This window comes from Balaenoptera borealis (assembly GCF_965194805.1).
Source record: "Balaenoptera borealis genome assembly, chromosome: 2".
NCBI classification, from domain to species: domain Eukaryota; kingdom Metazoa; phylum Chordata; class Mammalia; order Artiodactyla; family Balaenopteridae; genus Balaenoptera; species Balaenoptera borealis.
The window spans coordinates 113,652,574-113,670,648 of record NC_138867.1 but is presented as its reverse complement, the minus strand read 5'-3'; the positions used below and the strand labels follow the sequence as shown (position 1 = coordinate 113,670,648).

The window sequence follows — 18,075 nt, the reverse complement described above, 5'->3', positions numbered from 1 at the left end:
GCAATGACGTCTCCCTCCGCCGCCTCCAGATCCCTCCGCCCTCCGCCAGTACCATGGAGTGAGGGGTGGGGAGAAGGGGACGGGACGTAGGAGAGCTCGTTACTGGAGCCCTTTAGCAGGGACCCTATCCATTTTGGCTTCCTCAACTAATCGACCAATTATTGTTCTCTGTGCTCAGGCTGGAGATTGTGATTAAGAAACACCGAAACCGAAACACCAACCCGTTTCCCCCTCTTTTACTAGTTTAGGCTCAACCGGGTGGGGAGAGAGGGACGCATCCGGGGCCAGAGATATCAGGGAAAGAAAGTGGGATGACGTAAGATCACGTGACTGCCGGCGGCGTTGTCAACAATCCACGCCTAAGGGGGAGGGGACGAAGTATCTAGAACCACGTGTCCCTATGACGCGATTAGAACGGATCACGTGAGAGCGTCGCCTGGATCCGAGTTTCCTCCAGGTCTTTGAACCGGGTAAATTTACGGGGCTGAGGACGGCTATACACCTTTACTAGTTTTCCGTCCAGTTTGTCCAATGAACGGCAATTGATGAGGTGGTGTCGGAAGCAGTAGTTTGTTTTGCTTCTTAAATCTTTAAAATAAAGCCAAAAATAACTTGGACTTAAAATGCCCCCTAGTTGACAATGGCTTATCAAGTCTGGTATGTGGGGAACAGGGAAGGGACCTCCGTTTTCCCCAGCTCAATGCTGAGGCCCATACTAAGTAAAATCCCCAGAAATGCTTCCTTAGGGCCACCAAAAATCCTGCATGTGCATTGCAGTGGGTTTCCAGGGTTGGAAATTCTGGGCAGAGATAAAAGAACGGGGTATAGATTATCTAATATTTGTTTACAATCCCCATAGAATTACGGAATTGTTTTTCCTTTATGGGTCTGCTCTTATTTGAGGTTTTGTGAGTCCGTGGATTTGGCTACAATAGGGTACCGTTGTATTTGTCAAGAAATGTGGGGGTGATCGCAAGAGAGTATATCAATAGGTGGTTGGTTGTCAGAGAAACCTAATACTATGATTCAGATCTGGGGCAGAGAGCATGCAAACGTCGGTGGGGGTTATGTATCTAGCCTGAGTAACTTATTTCAGGTTTTCTACACTAGCAAGTAAATGACCTGACATGTCCCCCTCTAGGGGGGCTCGGGGATGTTGACCATTGGGATTCTGACATTACTTCTAGTCATTAAGTTCTTATCCTCTATTGCCGCCAATTTCTGTTCTTCAGGGCTTTGTTGGTCTGAACTCTGAGCTCTTTTAACCCATTCGGGCAATTCCTCAGCCCAAGGTGTTATAGGAAGATAGAATGAGGAATTTAGCGTTGCCCATACTTTCATGGAACCAGAAAGGGTTAACGTTCTCTACTTTGTTGGTACCTCCCTTTCTTCAATCCCTGAATTCTTTCTCTTGTTTTTAGTAACTGCCTTGGTAATCAAGTTAGCCAGGCCTAACTCTTGACAGACACGCATTCACAAATGTAGTTCTCTAATAAGGTGAATATTCTTACTTTTGCCTTCCTGCCACAGCAATCCTTATCCTCCCTATAACTAAGGATGAGGACACACTGGTAGGGTTACCTACAGTGCAATGCCAAAGAGAAACTTTTTAAAAAAAATCCGTTATGTCATTTGTCTAGCAATTTATTATAATTGTTTTGGAAATCTACAGATTATGGTTTTCCAAAATGAAGTAACGCTTTTGAGAAAATCAAGTGAGGAGATTTCATTTAAGTCCTAGAGCTTTACTGTATAAGAAAGAATCATAGGCTGTCCTGGTTACCAGGCCTGCCATAATCTATTTGTAGAAAGAATAGTTTTAAAGCTATAATTTTATACTGTAGAGACTGTAGCTTTAGATTGTGAGCTCACTGAGAGCAGGAACTCTGATTCATGCTTTGTCCCTTGTCAATATTAAGCCAACAACAAATATTTAATAAATGTGCTTTACAGCAAGTCTGGGTCCGCTGTAAGATTTATTATGATATTCTTATTCATAGAAAGTATTTTCTAACATGGTTGAATAACTTTTCAAAAGGAAAGACAATTCTGAATATTTTGGTGGTGATAAGCAAAAAACCATGACCACTTCTCCTTCCTCCTCCACACCTCTCTCAGTATAAACCTTAGCAGCATAGAAAACACTTAGGAAGGTTTTAAAATACCAGTTCCTTTACCCTAACTCATTTAAATCAGGATCTCTGGGGATGGGACCTTTTAAAAAGCTCTGTAGGTGTGATTTTAACGTGCATGGTGGGGTGAGACCAACTGGATTAGCATTTATCGGACAATAATAGTGCTTTCTCTTATTTCCGAGCAGCACAGTGAGATTCGGCCTCTTACACTTTTTTTTACAGAAAAAAGAAATGAAAGCCCTAACAAAGACAGCACTCCTTGGGCGCTTCCAATGATATTCAGTTTATTCATTGGAGGCTGGCACTCCAGCAGAACCTCATGTCTAGTTCTTAAGCAATTAGATTAAGGCTTCTTTTTGGGGGGGGGGTGGAGCCCTCTGAATTATTTGCTTTTCAAGAGGGACTTTTAGAGTTTTGACACGTAGGAAGGGAGTTTTTTAAAAGGATTACTATGAGTTCGAAAAAAAGTTGTAAGCATATAAGAGGTGTTCAAGAAATGTTCTTGATTTATGAATCGTTTTATCCCTGTTTTAAGGATGAATGTCAACAGTTGAGGTCGAAATCAGATCTATGGAATATTAACGTTAACTAGGTAACTTAGAAAACTATAATTACACAAGACTTCCTTGTAAGTCTCGTTTTACAAGAAATCTCTGCCTGGTGACACCAGGCATCCTTTTAGGATCCGGCACAAGTGGCAAGTGTTCACGAGCCTGGGGGCATCTAAGACGCAGGTCGGATAAACTTCCACGCCGGTTCCCCTTCCCTAGAGGATCTGCAGTCACTCAAGCTGCCGTCAAAATGCGACCCGCCCCCATCGCCGCTCAAAACCAACCTTGTGTAGTGGCCCCAGTTTGATCGACAGCAGCTCGTATTTCCCACTTCCACCCTCAAGGAGGCTTTCAGTTAGCGCCCCCCAGGAACTCTTTTCTGCTTGTTCTCTCTTTTTCCTTCCGGGTCGGGCCTGGCCGGTGTTCCGGTCTTGCGCCCTAGGCCCCGAGCGAGAGGCCCGGTGCACTGTTGCCATGGCAGTAGGCCGTTGGGAGCTGACGGGATAGGTAGGGTCGGTGTCCTGGTTCCCGGCTGAGACTGCGCGGAGCCGGGCCGGCGAGACTGCAGAATGGGCTGAGGCGGCGGCGGCTGTCCGGACGAGGTCGACTGAGGGGCGAAGGGCGCGGCACTGGTCCAGGACCCTAAGACGCCTGGTTTGAGGAGCGGGTGGGACCGAGGTTTTCTTGGGCCCCAGGGCCTGACCTGTTGGCGACTGCAGCTTTGCGGGAACCTCATATTTGACGCGGGCATGACTGGACGTGTGGGGACCCCACTCATGATGAATAGGTGACATGTAGTGAGCGAATCTTCACTCTTGGTGGGAATGATCTTGACAGCAGGAAGCTCCCCAAGTTCTGGTGGGGGCCAGAGCCCCACAAGGACCCCTTACTGACGAACTGGCAGAGTTCCCGAAGACAAACAGAATCTGTGAAAAGATTCCTACTTTTCCTGTTTCCGTATTTTTAAGTATGGTTTTATTGTGGAAATGCATTATCCGCCTTGAATAAATAAAGGTATAAATGTTTAACCTTCTTCCTCCCCCCCCCCCCTTTTCTTTTTATAAAGAAGAAGCTGGGCTTGAAAATGGAGATGTATGAAACCCTTGGAAAAGTGGGAGAGGGAAGTTATGGAACAGTCATGAAGTGTAAACATAAGGATACTGGGCAGATAGTGGCCATTAAGATATTTTATGAGAAACCAGAAAAGTCTGTCAACAAAATTGCAACGAGAGAAATAAAGTTACTAAAGGTTTGCTTCTTTTGCCTTAATTGCACTCTGTAAGTCAAAAGGGAAGTTGTTATGGAATAAAAAATTATATAATGAATATTTCAGTTAACATATGTATTTGGACATATAATAGAAAAACAAGTGTGATAGCTTACCTTACTGTGTACATTTTGTAATTTTACAGTGATACTAGATATATGTTCTTATGTATAATGTAACAAAAGCTATGCCAAATATTGTGAAGTAATTATTCAGAAATATCCAGGTATAATACTTAGTAACAATGTCTGCTTTGTGCAGGGTTTTGTGCCAGATGCTGTGACTATAATGACGTAAAAGACAGTACCTGCTCTTCAGGACTTTTATTAATTAGAAAGACAAGAGGGCATATAAAAATAATACTGAATATTAAGTGGCTGATAATAAAAGCCAAGTGATTAACACAAAGTCCTGTTGGGTAGGGAAGGTTTCTTGGAGGAAATGGATCATGAAATTGGCCTTAAAGGGTATGTAGAATTTAGGAAAGAGGGAGAGACTATTGTATTCCAGGTTAGGGGAACAGCATAAACTCAGAGAGGCTGAAGGCAGGACAAAGAGCAGAGCAGAAAGGACAAAGAGCATTTGCCTGTAGAATTTCTTATATGGAAATAGAAGGAGGTGAGATTAGAGAATTAAGCTGGAGGTAGGTTTTAAAGTCTTGTCTTTTAGGCTAAGGAATCAAAACTTGATTTTGTGAGAGGTGCGAGGTTTTGAATTCAGAGTAAAGAAACTGTAAATATTAATCTAGCATTATTTTTTAGAGTAGATTGGAGGACTGAGAAAGTAAAAATAGGGAGATCTGTTGTGTTTTTAATTCAGGAATCCTGTTAAATGTGAGGGTCCTTGCTAGAATGCAGCAATTTGAATGGAAAGTAGAGTTAGAACATAATATATTACTAAAGAAGACATGAAAGTGTAGAAGGAAACAGAAGGGGAATCAAAGGTATCTTTGAGGTTCAGTGATTGCTACCATTGATGGAAATATGAAAGACCCAAAAGAGACATGGTTTGGGAACTAGTTCAGTTTTAGAAATGTTGAATTTGAGGTGACAGGAATACAGTGCAGTAAAGATGATAGGTGGGTGTTTAGAGGTGGAGAACAATAGCAGGAGAGATCAGGGGACAAGATAGAATTTCATGTAGGTATGATAGGTCCACTCAGTGGAAAGACCTCAGGAGTGTAAAGAAAGGAGCATTAAGATTCATTGGCAATTGGGTACAAAAGTAGTGATTTTTAAAATATTTAAATATACATATGTATTTTGTTTATTGGAATTTATCTAGATGCTTTAAGGTTCATTGCCTAGATGTTTTTACATGTGATGAAGAAAACAGATACTGTTCTTGTTCTTTTTTATCTGATACAAAAGTAATATTCTCTTCTTTCTTTGTAAGTCTATATTAGATATGATGGATCAATTTACTTTCTAAATAGAAGAAATATATTAGGCATGTGTGGATTGTTGGAACTGCTCTATTTCTAGACAATGAAAAGGAAAGTTAAAGTCAGTAAAGATGTTATGATTTTGTGAGCGATACCTGTCCTTATCCTGATGACCTAAAACATAATAATACTGTAAGGCAACTGTTGTGCACCATAAGTGAAAATCTGACTAGAAGGAGACCTTTTCCCAGGCAATATCTTTTGCTCTTTCTTCACCTTTGTTGCATTTAAGCTAATTATTTTTTTCTTCTTAATTGTTTTGTAAAAATAACCAATATGTGGCAAGAACACAGAGATGAATTTGAAAATTTACTATTACAACTATTGTGCAAACTATTTTGAGATAGCTTAACTATTTTTTCTCATTGGTTTATTTCTTGTAGAATTTTTAGTTTGATCAGATCTAATTCCACGAGAGATTTCTTGGATTAGTTAACATTCTTAGTCTAAAAACACTGCCATAATGACTTAATTAGAACTAAATTTTTATCTGCTAGAATTTCATTAAATAAATTACAGTTAGAGTAATTAGTGAGAATATCTGTAGAAAAGTTTTCTATTTATAAAGGAAAAGAAAAGTAAACAACCTGAAAAAGGATAATGGAGTATTTCAAGTGGTTTTATGGTTTATCTGAGAAAGTCACTGATTCCTTACCCCTGGATGGATGTTCCTTAATGCTTATTAACTCGCATTCACCCTTATCTGCTTTTGCCTTTAAAATTAAGACTGGTCAAGAAACCAGTAATTCTCCTTAGTTGAAGGATTAATATTATAGTGTCTAAAGGCAGTCTTTTTTTTTTTTTTGCTACTGCCAGCATGTTGTTGCTGCAGCACTCTGGCACCCCACCAACCAGGGAAATTGGATTGGGAGCAAAAATAGGAAAGAAATCTGGCATTATATTTTGGCATGTTTTTCTATTAGTCATGTTTTGAGGAATTTAGTCTATGTATTAGTACAGATAAGTAGAAAAATGCATGTTGTGCCATTGGAATAAAGGCAAACTTTTTCTCTTACAAGTATAGCTTTTTGATGAATCCAACATCAAAAATATACCCCTTAATTTTTAGCCAAATGAATAAATATTTTTGGTAATTTGAAAAAGTTAAATATTTGAGAATTGATTGTAATTAAGTCAGTGTGTTAAAAAATAGAATAAGCAGCATAAAATGATAAACCTCTTTTGTTTTCTAAGCTGATACATGCCATTTTTGACATTTTGAAATTATCTTGACAGTGAGTGCTTACCAGTCTAAAAATGTGTTTGGTTGCTTAATAGAATATTACAGACAATGAACAAAAATGTACCCACAAATAATTGTATATTTATGTAAAGTTCCTATGGATATAAATTGGTATTTCACATATATGAAAAGTTTCTAGATATTTTGATACCCTTTTGTTACAGTGTGGTGAATTTATAACGTCCACCTGGAACTTATATTTTACTCTTGAGAGTTCAGGACAAATCTCAGAGAGTAATTAACTTCTGTAAATTCAGATTACATGCTCAGTGGCACTGGAATCCATGCTCATTTGAAATCATAAGGACCTTTTAATCACAAACCAATTTACAAGATAGGAAGAGATCTCTTAGCAGAATACATTTTAGTACATTAACTCTGAATTATTTTAGTAGGCAACCAAATGTCAACTTGAAGTAAAGCAATACATCTCCCTCTGTTCTATAAATATTAATTATTAAATAGATTAACATTAAAAAAAATAGGAATGTAAGCATATCAGTTGAGAAATTTTTATTGAAATGCATGGAGGAAAAGAAGCAGAGAATATTTCTTTTTAAAATTATATGGGTCTTATATGTGCAAATTATGGTGCATGAAATACTAAAAATCCATTTCTCTTGTTAATAGCAATTTCGTCATGAAAACCTGGTCAATCTGATTGAAGTTTTTAGACAGAAAAAGAAAATTCATTTGGTGTTTGAATTTATTGACCACACAGTATTAGATGAGTTACAACATTATTGTCATGGACTAGAGAGTAAACGACTTAGAAAATACCTCTTCCAGATTCTTCGAGCAATTGCATATCTTCACAATAATAATGTAAGTGCTTCTGGGACAAAGTGAGAGAGTGGCATTGACATATATACGCTACCAAATGTAAAATAGATAGCTAGTGGGAAGCAGCCGCATAGCACAGGGAGATCAGCTCTGTGCTTTGTGACCACCTAGAGGGGCGGGATAGGGAGGGTGGGAGGGAGACGCAAGAGGGAGGGGATATGGGGATATATGTATACGTATAGCTGATTCACTTTGTTATACAGCAGAAACTAACACAACAACATAAAGCTATTATACTCCAATAAAGATGTTAAAAAAAAATAATGTAAGTGCTTAAAAATAAGCCAAACTAGGATGAATATGAATTGTAAGTGCCCTTTAAACATTGTTCTGTTTTTATGAAAGTTGTTAAAATTATTTTTCTGGACAATATTAATTGACATCCTGAAAATAGAGAGAAGATCAGGGGAGTTACTACCTTATAATTCAGTTGCAGAACCAAAAAACGTATTGAACACACACTAATTATAACTATAGGGCAGACCAACTATGGGATGCTAAAGGAGGTATAGAGGAATCAACAGTCAACTGGGGCGTCTTTTATTAACGAAAGTACATTAAAACATCGAAAGTCAAGCCAGCTCAGATGAAGGGAGGTTTGGAGGTAGGAACTGGAAACTAGGCCAGGGGAATGGCAAGAGAAGGTGGATGCCTTTAGGGAAAGAAAAGAGAGAAATAAAGTGGCTGAGGGGTGTAGAGCCTTGTCATTTAAGTCAAGAAAGGAAAGAGGATCAACTGTTTTGATTTTTAGTGATGTCTTTTAGCATTGTTTAGTTAATGTTTATCTCAGCAGGTTTTTATGGACATACTTTGTTCCCAACATGAGCTCTACTTTCTGTAAAGTTAGATGTATGTTTGTGAAATAACAGTACAAGCCTCAAAAGTAGTTTTATTAGTAAGTGATATAGGCATAACATCTATATGCCCTAGGCTTTTTCAGATACCTTAATTTCTAATTTTCTGTCTTGGTAATAGTGCATCTCATGTTGCAGCTTTGAAAAATGTGGTTATGATAGCAACTGGAAATTCAGATTGTAATTTCCTTGCCGACTGGATCCATGGGGGGACAGTATAATGTAATAGTTAAGAGCACACAGTCCTTGGAATCAGACTGTCCTGGATTTTCACCCACCAGCTTATGTATGGATAACCACACTTGTGGAGTTCACACTTGCACAATGAAAGGTGGTAGCCCCATTACTCTGTGGCCCCAGGAAAGTTATCTAACCTCTCTGAACTTCATTTTCCTCATCTGTAAAATGATACTATAGTACCTCACAGATTTTTTATAAAGATCAAATTAGGTAGTAGGTAGTGTTTAACACTAGGTGTGTTTTAAGTGCTCATTAAATAGTGCAGGTAAGGAGTCAGGAATAGTTATATGTTATCTGTATCCCTATAGTGTCTTGCCTGTAGTAGACTTTAAAAATATTTCTTGAATAATGGGAGACACCAGTATGGGCTACACTGAGAGTAGAAAACTTCAAAGGGAGGAAAAACTAAAGTAACAATTTTGAACTTACATGGGTGTTTAAATTCAAGCACATAGGGAAACAACCCAAGTGTCTATGAGCAGATGATTGGTTTAGGAAGATGATATATATATATCTAAATAGATATATATCATATTATTAAGCCATAAAAAGGATGAGGTATTGCCATTTGCAGCAACATGGATGGACCTAGAGAATATTATACTAAGTTAAATAAGTCAGAGAAAGACAAATATATGATATCACTTATGTGTGGGATCTAAAAAGTAATACTAATGAATCTATATACAAAACAGAAACAGGCTCACAGACGTAGAAAACATACTGTGGTTACCAAAGGGGAAAGGGAGGGAGGGATAAATTGGGAGTATGGGATTGACAGATAAACTACTATACGTAAAATAGATAAACAACAAAGATTTACTGTATAGCACAGGGAACTATATTCAATAACTTGTAGTAACCTATAATGGAAAATAGTATGGAAAAAAAAGTATGTAACTGAATCACTTTGCTGTACATCTGAAACTAACACAATATTGTAAGTCAACGATAGTTCACTAAAACAAACAAAAATGCCTTAATGGAATCAAAATGGAAAAAAATATAAATGATCTTAAAACTAACAAAGAAAATGAATCAATAGTCAAAAAAATTCAAGGGGAATTCCCTGGTTGTCCAGTGGTTAGAACTCTCTTTCACTGCCAAAGGCCAGGGTTCAATTCCTGGTCGGGGAACTAAGATGCCACAAGCTGCATGGTGCAGCGGAAAAAAAAAAAAAAAAAAAAAAAATATTCAAGCACATGGAGCAGAGTTATTATAAATGATTGTAATATGGAGTTCTGTGTAGTTTTAGAGCATTTCACTGCAAAATAAAGGAGAATTAAACTCACTGAATCCAAAGTCTGATAGTTCACACCATATACAAAAATTAAGTTGAAATGGATCAAAAACCTAAACATAAGAGCTAAAACTAGAAAACTCAGAAGAAAACATAGGTGTAAATCTGTGTGATCATGTATTAATGCATCAAAAGCAATCAAAGAAAAAGACAAATTGGACTTCATCAAAATTAAAAACTTTGTGCATCAGAGGACACTATCAAGAAAGTAAAAAGACAGTTCACACAATGGGAGAAAATATTTGCAAATCATATATCTGATAAGCAACTAGTATCCAGGATACTATAAAATATAAAATACAATTCAGCATAAAAAGACAACCCAATTTAAAAATGGGCAAAGGACTCAATAGACATTTCTCCAAAGAAGATATAAAAATGGCTGATAGCACATGAAATGATGCTCAATATCCTGAGTCGTTATGGTAATGCATATCAAAATCACAATGAGATACCATTTCACACCCAGTAGTCTAGCTGTAATTTAAAAAACAGACAAGAATGAATGCTGGCAAGGAATTAGAGAAATTGGAACCCTCATACACTGCTGGTGGTAATGTAAAATGGTGCAGCTGCTATGGAAAACAGCTTGGCAGTTCCTCAAAAAGTTAAACATAGAATTACCATATGACCCAGCACATTTACTCCTAGGTATCTACCCAAGAGAACTGACAACATATGTTCAAATAGAAACCTGCCCAGGAATGTTCATAACAGCATTATTCAAAGTAGCCAAAAAGTGGAAACAGCTCAAATGTATATTAGCTGACGAATGGAATGGATAAACAAAATGGGGTACAACCCTACAGTCGGATTTATTCAACCACAAAAAGGAATGAAGTACTGATACCTGCTACAAAATGAGTGAACCTTGAGAACATTATGTTGAGTGAAAAAAGTCAAAATGCAAAAGACGTAAGTATAAATTCCATTTAAATGAAAAGTCCAGGATAGGCAAGTTTATATTTGTATATCTTCTTTGAAGAAATGTCTCTTCAAGTCCTTTGCCCATGTTTAAATTGGGTTATTTGTCTTTCTATTGTCGAGTTGTGTTTTCTGTATTTTGGATACTAGATCCTTATCAGATACATGATTTGCAAATATTTTCTCCCATTCTGTGGATTGCCTTTTTGCCTTCTCGATAGTGGTTTTTTAAAAAATCATTTCTTTCTCTTTATTGATATCCTTTATTTGGTGAGACGTGTTCATACTTTTCTTTAGTTCTTTAGACATGGTTTCCTTTAACCTTGAACATATTTAAAATAGCCAATTACAGTCTTTGTCTAGTGGCTGCAATGTTTGGGCTTCTTCAGGGAAAGCTTCTTATTGACTGCTTTTCTTTTTTTCCTGTGCATGGCCATATTTGTTTCTTTGCACACCTATTTGGGGGGATTTTTTTTGGACATTTGTAATTTTTTGTTGAAAACTGGACATTTAAAATAATATGTGGTAACTCTGGAAGTCAGAATTTCCCATCTCTCAGGGTTTGTAGTTGTTGCTATTTGTTTAGTTACTTTGCTGAACTAATTCTGTGAAGTCTGAATTCTTTGTCATGTGTGACCACTAAAATCTCTGCTCAGTTAGTTTAGTGGTCAGCTAAGGTTTGGACAGAAATTTCCTTCAATTCTTGAAACCAATAAATCTCTCAGCCATATTTACTGAGGGCTCTTTCTCTGTGTTGGGCCATGTCTTCAATGTTCAGGCAGGCAGTTTACAACTCTGCCTTAGCCTTACCTTCCTGCTTGTGTAGAACCTTAAAGTCCGCCAGTCTTGAGAGCTTAGGGACAATCTCAGGTCTTTCCTGGGTGTGTGCACAGCTGTGCATGTACCCTTCATGATTCTCAGGAATATGTTGGAACTTTTCAAACCCTTTATGGACATCTCACTCCCAGCCTTTCTTTCTTTCTTTCTTTTCTCTTGTTTTACACGCATATTTTGTTTTAACTTAACATTATATCTTGGAGGTCATACCATGTCAGAATGCAGAGAATGTCTTCAATTCTTTTTTACAGAAGAATCATAATAGTAATCAACATTTTTGTGGCAGTTAGCACACATGAGGCACTATTTTAAATGTTTTCAGTGTTTTACATATATTAAGGCATACGTAATGGCATATTCTTCAAAACCACACTAGGAAATATATATTTATTTCACCCCCATTTATAGATGAGGAAGCCATGTTTATGAATCTTGCCCCACTCTCACAATATCAAGGGGTAAAGTAGGGATTTGAACCTGTTAGTCTCACCACAATTTGTGCTGTTAAACTTTGTACTATAATACCTTTCAACTGCAGCCTTTCTTTTTTTTTTTAATTGAAGTATAGTAGATTTACAATGTTGTGGCAATCTCTGCTGTGCAGCAAAGTGACGCAGTTATACACATAGAGACATGCTTTTTTATATTCTTTTCCATTATGGTTTATCACGCAGGATATTGAATATAGTTCCCTGTGCTATACATTAGGACCTTGTTGTTTATCCATTCTAAACAGCCTTTCTTTTTAATTAAGTATTTTGGTCAGCTTGTTGTTTGTCCTGTTATAGCTTCCTCAGGTGGCTATAATGTTATATAGTGGCTGCTAAGAAGGCTGATTGCTTGGGCCAGCCCTGAGTTAGGTCAGTAAAGACAAGACTTCTAGTGCGATTTTCCAGTGATCTGCCAGACATGTCAGATAATGACTATTACCTGGGAATGGGGCTTTGGAGGAGATACAACCCTATTCTACTCCCTCTGGTGGCTGCTAGGCTGCTAGTTTTCACCATGATTTTGGGGGCTGTTGGTTTACAAAGCTACCAGGAGCTGTGGAGAGAGGAATAGAAATAGGACAAGCTAAGAATACTACTGCATCACATGGTTAGTTTATGTTTCAACTTTTTAAAGAAACTACCAAACTTTTTCCAAAGTGGTGGTACCATTTTACATCCCCATCAACAATGTATTCCAGTTTTTCTGCATCCTCCCGTTATTGTCTTTTGATCATAGCTATTCCAGTGGGTGTGAAGTGGTATCTTTTTTTTTTTTTTTGAGTAGTAAAACTGTCTTTATTCACAGATGACATGATCATCTATGTAGGAAATTCTATGGAATCTTCAACAAAGTTAAGAGAACTAACTTGTAAGTTTATCAAGGTTAAAGATCAATATACAAGATCAATATACTGAAATTAATAGTATTTCTGTGTATTAGCAACAAACAATCAGAAATTGAAATTAAAAATACCATTATAACAGCATCAAAAATATAAAATACTTAGAGAAAATCTGACAAAAGATATATAAGACCTATACATTGAAAACTATTAAATATTGATGAGAGAAATTAAAGAAGATCTAAACACATAGAAAGAAATACTGTGTTTATAGAGGTCTCAGTGATTGTGGAAGACCAAGGAGGATGTTGTCAAAACACAGAAATTTAAAAGTTGGGATTCACAGAGTGCTTGATTCTCAAGGATAGAGTTCTGCCATGTAGTCATGGTGTTAGTTGTTACAACGAGTGAGAACATTAAGACATCAGCTGAGTGAATCTTTCTCCCCCATGTTTAGAGCACTGAGGAGGAGGGTGATGGATGTGTAGTAGGCAGAATGTGTGAAGTGGTATCTTAACGTGCTTTTCCATGTTTATTTTTGCTCATGTTATATCCTCAGATCTTGGTATAGTGCCTGGCATATAGTAGTCACTCAGTAAAAGTTGTAGAAGTAAAAAAGGACTAATATAGTTTTATAGATGTCTCCTTTAAGGTGACTCATTACCCTAAATTAATTATTTGGCCATTTAGGAGGAAGAGTGAGGCAGAACAAGAGCCAACCCCAAAGGCTTATAGCAGCAAGTTGTATAAAGAAGGAAAGATCCCAGATTTCTGTCACCAAGATATTTTCACTTGTGTCATGATACTTTTCTGGTGATGAGAATATGCTTAATACATTTGATAAAGGTTTTAAATGCCTTCTTTGTTTTAGGCATTGTACTGGGCCCTGGAGATATAGCCTGAACAAAACAGACATACATCTTGCCCTCATGGAACTTACAGTCTGATGGGAGTGACAAAAAAGTAAATAGGCAGTTAATAATAAAGCATGACAAATGCTGTGAAGGGGGAAGTGCAGAATAATGTGAGAACATATAGAAGGAACATCTAATAGAAACATCTCAGCTGAGACCTGAGGAAATAGTTGGCCAAGCAAAGTGTTCTAGGCGGTTAGAACAGCATCAGCAAATGCAAAAAATGATGACACAAACCTGGAAAATTGGGAAGCTAATATTCAATAGGCTAGCGAAGGGACATTGAGAATGTGAGCAGAGACCAAATCCTATAAGGCCTTACCAGCCATTTTACGTAGCTTCAAATTTGTCCTGTGGGGTAGGGAATCCTTGAAGGAGTGACATAATCATACATGTGACTTTAAAATAGTACTGTGATTTCACTGTGGACAATGGATTGGAGGGGATTAGAGTGAATTCAGGGAGACCATTTGGTAAGCTAGTAATTTTGATGAGAGAACTGAGGGAACTTGAACTAGGGAGAGAAGTAGACAGGTTGAGAGAGTATGGAACCTGAGGGAGAAAAGTGCCTTGATTTCTGGCTTGAGCCATGGGGTCAATGTTGGTTCCATTTACTGAGCTAAAGGACTGTTGAGAACAAATGAGTTTGGGCGAAAAGATGATGCGTTTAGTTTTGGATTTGCTGAGTTTGTGGGGATGTGTGGTTCAGCTCTGTGGGACTTCTTGTGGACTTCCATTCCTTGTGGAAACCAGGAAAGATAGAAATAGAAATACTGAAGTCATCAGTTTATGGATAGTTACTAAGGCTGTAATAGTAGGTGAGATTGAGATGGAACAGCCAATAGATGGGAAGAAGCCCAAAAGAATATGGTGTTCCCATAACCAAGTGAAGAAAGTGCTAAAAAAAAAAAAAAAAAAAGTAGTTGAGATTGTGCAGGAAACAAGATGTAAGAGAAGAGAAGCCTAAGACCAGAACCCTACATTTACGGACAGATAGAGAAAAAGGAACTGCCATAGGAGGAGACTGGGGAATTTTAGGTCCCAGAAGTCAGGAATGGAGGAGTGGTTGATATCTTTTACACTAAGATACCAAGTAAGATATGTATTGAGGGGTGTGTGTTGGATGTAGCAACGAGGCTGTTGATGACTTTGGCTAGGGCAGTTTGAATGTGGGAGCAGAAGACAGGTTGCATTACCTTGAGGAGTGAATGAGTGGTCAAAGTGAAGACTGAGGAAAAATAATGTCTTTGAGAAGTTTAGCTGTGAAGGAAATGAGAGAAAGGGCAGTACTTGGAGTGTGACATGGGGTTAAAAGAAAGTTAAACTTTTTCCATTAAGTTCTTTTAATTACTTTTCCTTTTAGGAATGTGATTTACCTTTTCAGTATTATGTCTGTTTTCTTGGCTTTGTTTGGAGATGATGGATGGGGCAAGAACTGAAAGTATATAACTATTTAGCTTTTGCATTGTGTAGTTAATCATTTGCATTTGGTAAGAAAATAGCTTTACTGTCTTAATTAGCTAGATTTTCTCTATGTAATTGTTGAGAGATTTTCTAGATAATGAAATCTCATTTTAATCTATTGCATCTTCTGTTTGTTTTTAGATCATTCATCGAGATATAAAACCTGAGAATATTTTAGTATCCCAGTCAGGAATTAGTAAACTCTGTGATTTTGGTTTTGCACGAACGCTAGCAGCTCCTGGAGACATTTATACGGACTATGTGGCCACACGCTGGTATAGAGCTCCAGAATTAGTATTAAAAGATACATCTTATGGAAAGTAAGTATATTTGGGAATCCTGCCTGGCCTTTCCTAGCCGTCTCTTTTTTTCCCTTGGTGTATCTGTCACCCATACTACTGACACCCTCTGCCTTCTGCACCTGGGTTTGGGCTAGAAAAGGGACACCCCAAAATAGAGCAGAGAGACCCTAGGCACCTGCCCTGCTGCTATTGACGTTACCACGCTTGCCCTCTGGGGCTGAGTGGCCCCAGCCCCAGAAGACCTATGCAGTCACCCCTCAGGCTGTATCCATGCTTGCTTTAAGCTGTGCCACACCCTTAACAGAGTTGCCTCCTCTGCTTACCTGTAGGCTCTACATTTACTGTACTCTGCCAGTGTTACCACAGGATCTGCCAGATTTCCTGCTTCTTGAATATGGCACAGTCTTTGCAGACTGGCAAATAATTTTTAAATTGTACTGTTCTAGAGGCCTCAAAAAGTAGAAAGGTCTCAGTCTATTGTGAAACAGTAGAAACAGTATAGGAAACAACAATCTAATAAATAATGAATCTTGAAGAACAAAGGGACCAAGGGACACAAACAGAGGGTAAAACTAGGAGAGATCTTACAGAGGCTACATTGATTGAGCATTTACTTTATTTTCATTTTTCTCATTCATTAAATCATTTAATCCTCACAACAAACCTATGAAGCTGGTTCCATTATTATTTCCATTATACAGATAAAGTAACTGAGGCACAGAGGTGGTCTGCATATGGTATCAGTGATAAGTACAGTCGAAAACATACCCTGGATAGACTTTGGGTAAATTAGTTTTTCTTAGTAAACTTACTCACTTTCTTACTTTCTTAGTGTCTTACTCACTACCTGTCTTAGTGTCGTCTTATTTGAAATGGGGATAAAATACTAGCACCTTCATCAGAGGGTTGTTGTGAAAATTAGATAATTTAATGCATGTAAAGCATTTAGAACAGTTTCTAGCTTTAAAATAAGTACTTATTGATGTTAGATTTTTTAAAAAATAAATTTATTTTTTTATTTATTTACTTATTTACGGCTGCATTGGGTCTTTGTTGCTGCGCGTGGGCTTTCTCTCTAGTTACGGTGAGCGAGGGCTACTCTTCATTGCTGTGCACGGGCTTCTCATGGCGGTGGCTTCTCTTGTTGCAGAGCACGGGCTCTAGGAGTGCGGGCTTCAGTAGTTGTGGCATGCGGGCTCAGTAGTTGTGGCTCACGGGCTCTAGACTGCAGGCTTAGTCGTTGTGGCACATGGGCTTAGTTGCTCCGCGGCATGTGAGATCTTCCCGGACCAGGGCTCGAAGCTGTGTCCCCTGCCTTGGCAGGCAGATTCTTAACCACTGCGCCTCCAGGGAAGTCCCTTGACTCTTATTATAATCAGTTTCTTGCATTTTTAATAGTTTTATTACGCAAAAGTATATCTACTTAGTTTAGCCTTTTTTAATGACAGCTCTTTTAAAGATAATGATTCACATACCATACAATTGACAGATTTAAAGTGTACAATTCAGTGGTTTTTAGTATATTTACAGAGTCGTGCGACCATTACCACATTCAATTTTAGAACATTTTCATCACCCCAAAAAGAAATCCTGTGCTCATTAGAAGTCACTCCCCATTTCCTCCCAACCCTTCCAGGCCTAGGCAACCACCAATCTACTTTCATTTTCTCTGGATTTGCCTACTCTGGACATTTCATATAAGTGGAATTATGCAATATCTGGTCCTTTGGGACTGATTTATCTCACTTAACATATTGTTTTCAAGATTCATCTGTGTTGCAGCATGTATTGGTACTTTATCTTTTTTGGCTGTATAATATCCATTTTATGGGTATACCACATTTTATTTACCCATTCATTAGTTGATGGACATTTTGATTGTTTCTAGTTTTTGGCTATTATGAATAATACTGCTGTGAACATTTGTATACACATTTTACTGTGGACAAGTGTCTTTATTTCTTTTGGGTATGTACCTAGGATTTGAAATTGTGGGTCATATGGTAACTCCATGTCGAGTTTTTTAAGGAAATGCCGGACTGTTTTTCAAAGTGTCTGCATCATTTTACTTTCCCACCAGCAGAGTATGAGGGTTACAAATTTCTCCACATCCTCACCAAGACTTGTTAGTATCTGACTTTTGGATTCTGGTTATCCTACTGGGTGTGAAGTGGTATCTCATTATGGGTTTAATTTGCATTTCCTTGATGACTAATGATTGTTGAACTTCATTGTTGATCTTTTATGTGCTTATTGGCCATTTATATATCTTCCTTAGAGAAATGTCTGTTCAGATCCATAGCCCATTTTTAAATGATATTGGCTTTTATTATTAAATTGTAAGAATTCTTCATATACTCTAGATACAAATTCCTTATCAGGTATATATATGCAAGTATTTTCTCTCACTCTGAAGTAGTCTCT

General features: G+C 37.8%; 1 protein-coding gene across 3 annotated transcripts in view; it reads left to right on the top strand.

Annotated features, from left to right (window-relative positions):
- Positions 1 to 3,131: 3,131 nt before the first annotated feature.
- The window catches only part of CDKL3 (cyclin dependent kinase like 3), a 113,364-nt gene continuing 98,420 nt past the window's right edge, over positions 3,132 to 18,075 (top strand). For 2 of the 3 annotated variants that reach the window (XR_014241131.1, XM_082378938.1), the window contains exons 1-4: positions 3,132 to 3,653; positions 3,753 to 3,935; positions 7,271 to 7,465; positions 15,491 to 15,669. Coding sequence is in view for 2 of the 3 variants with exons in the window: in XM_082378938.1 (XP_082235064.1) it covers positions 3,771 to 3,935; positions 7,271 to 7,465; positions 15,491 to 15,669 (539 nt within the window). In the remaining variant the exon portion in view is untranslated. The remainder of the gene's footprint in view (positions 3,654 to 3,752; positions 3,936 to 7,270; positions 7,466 to 15,490; positions 15,670 to 18,075) is intronic. The other variant, XM_082378939.1, reaches the window with a different exon arrangement.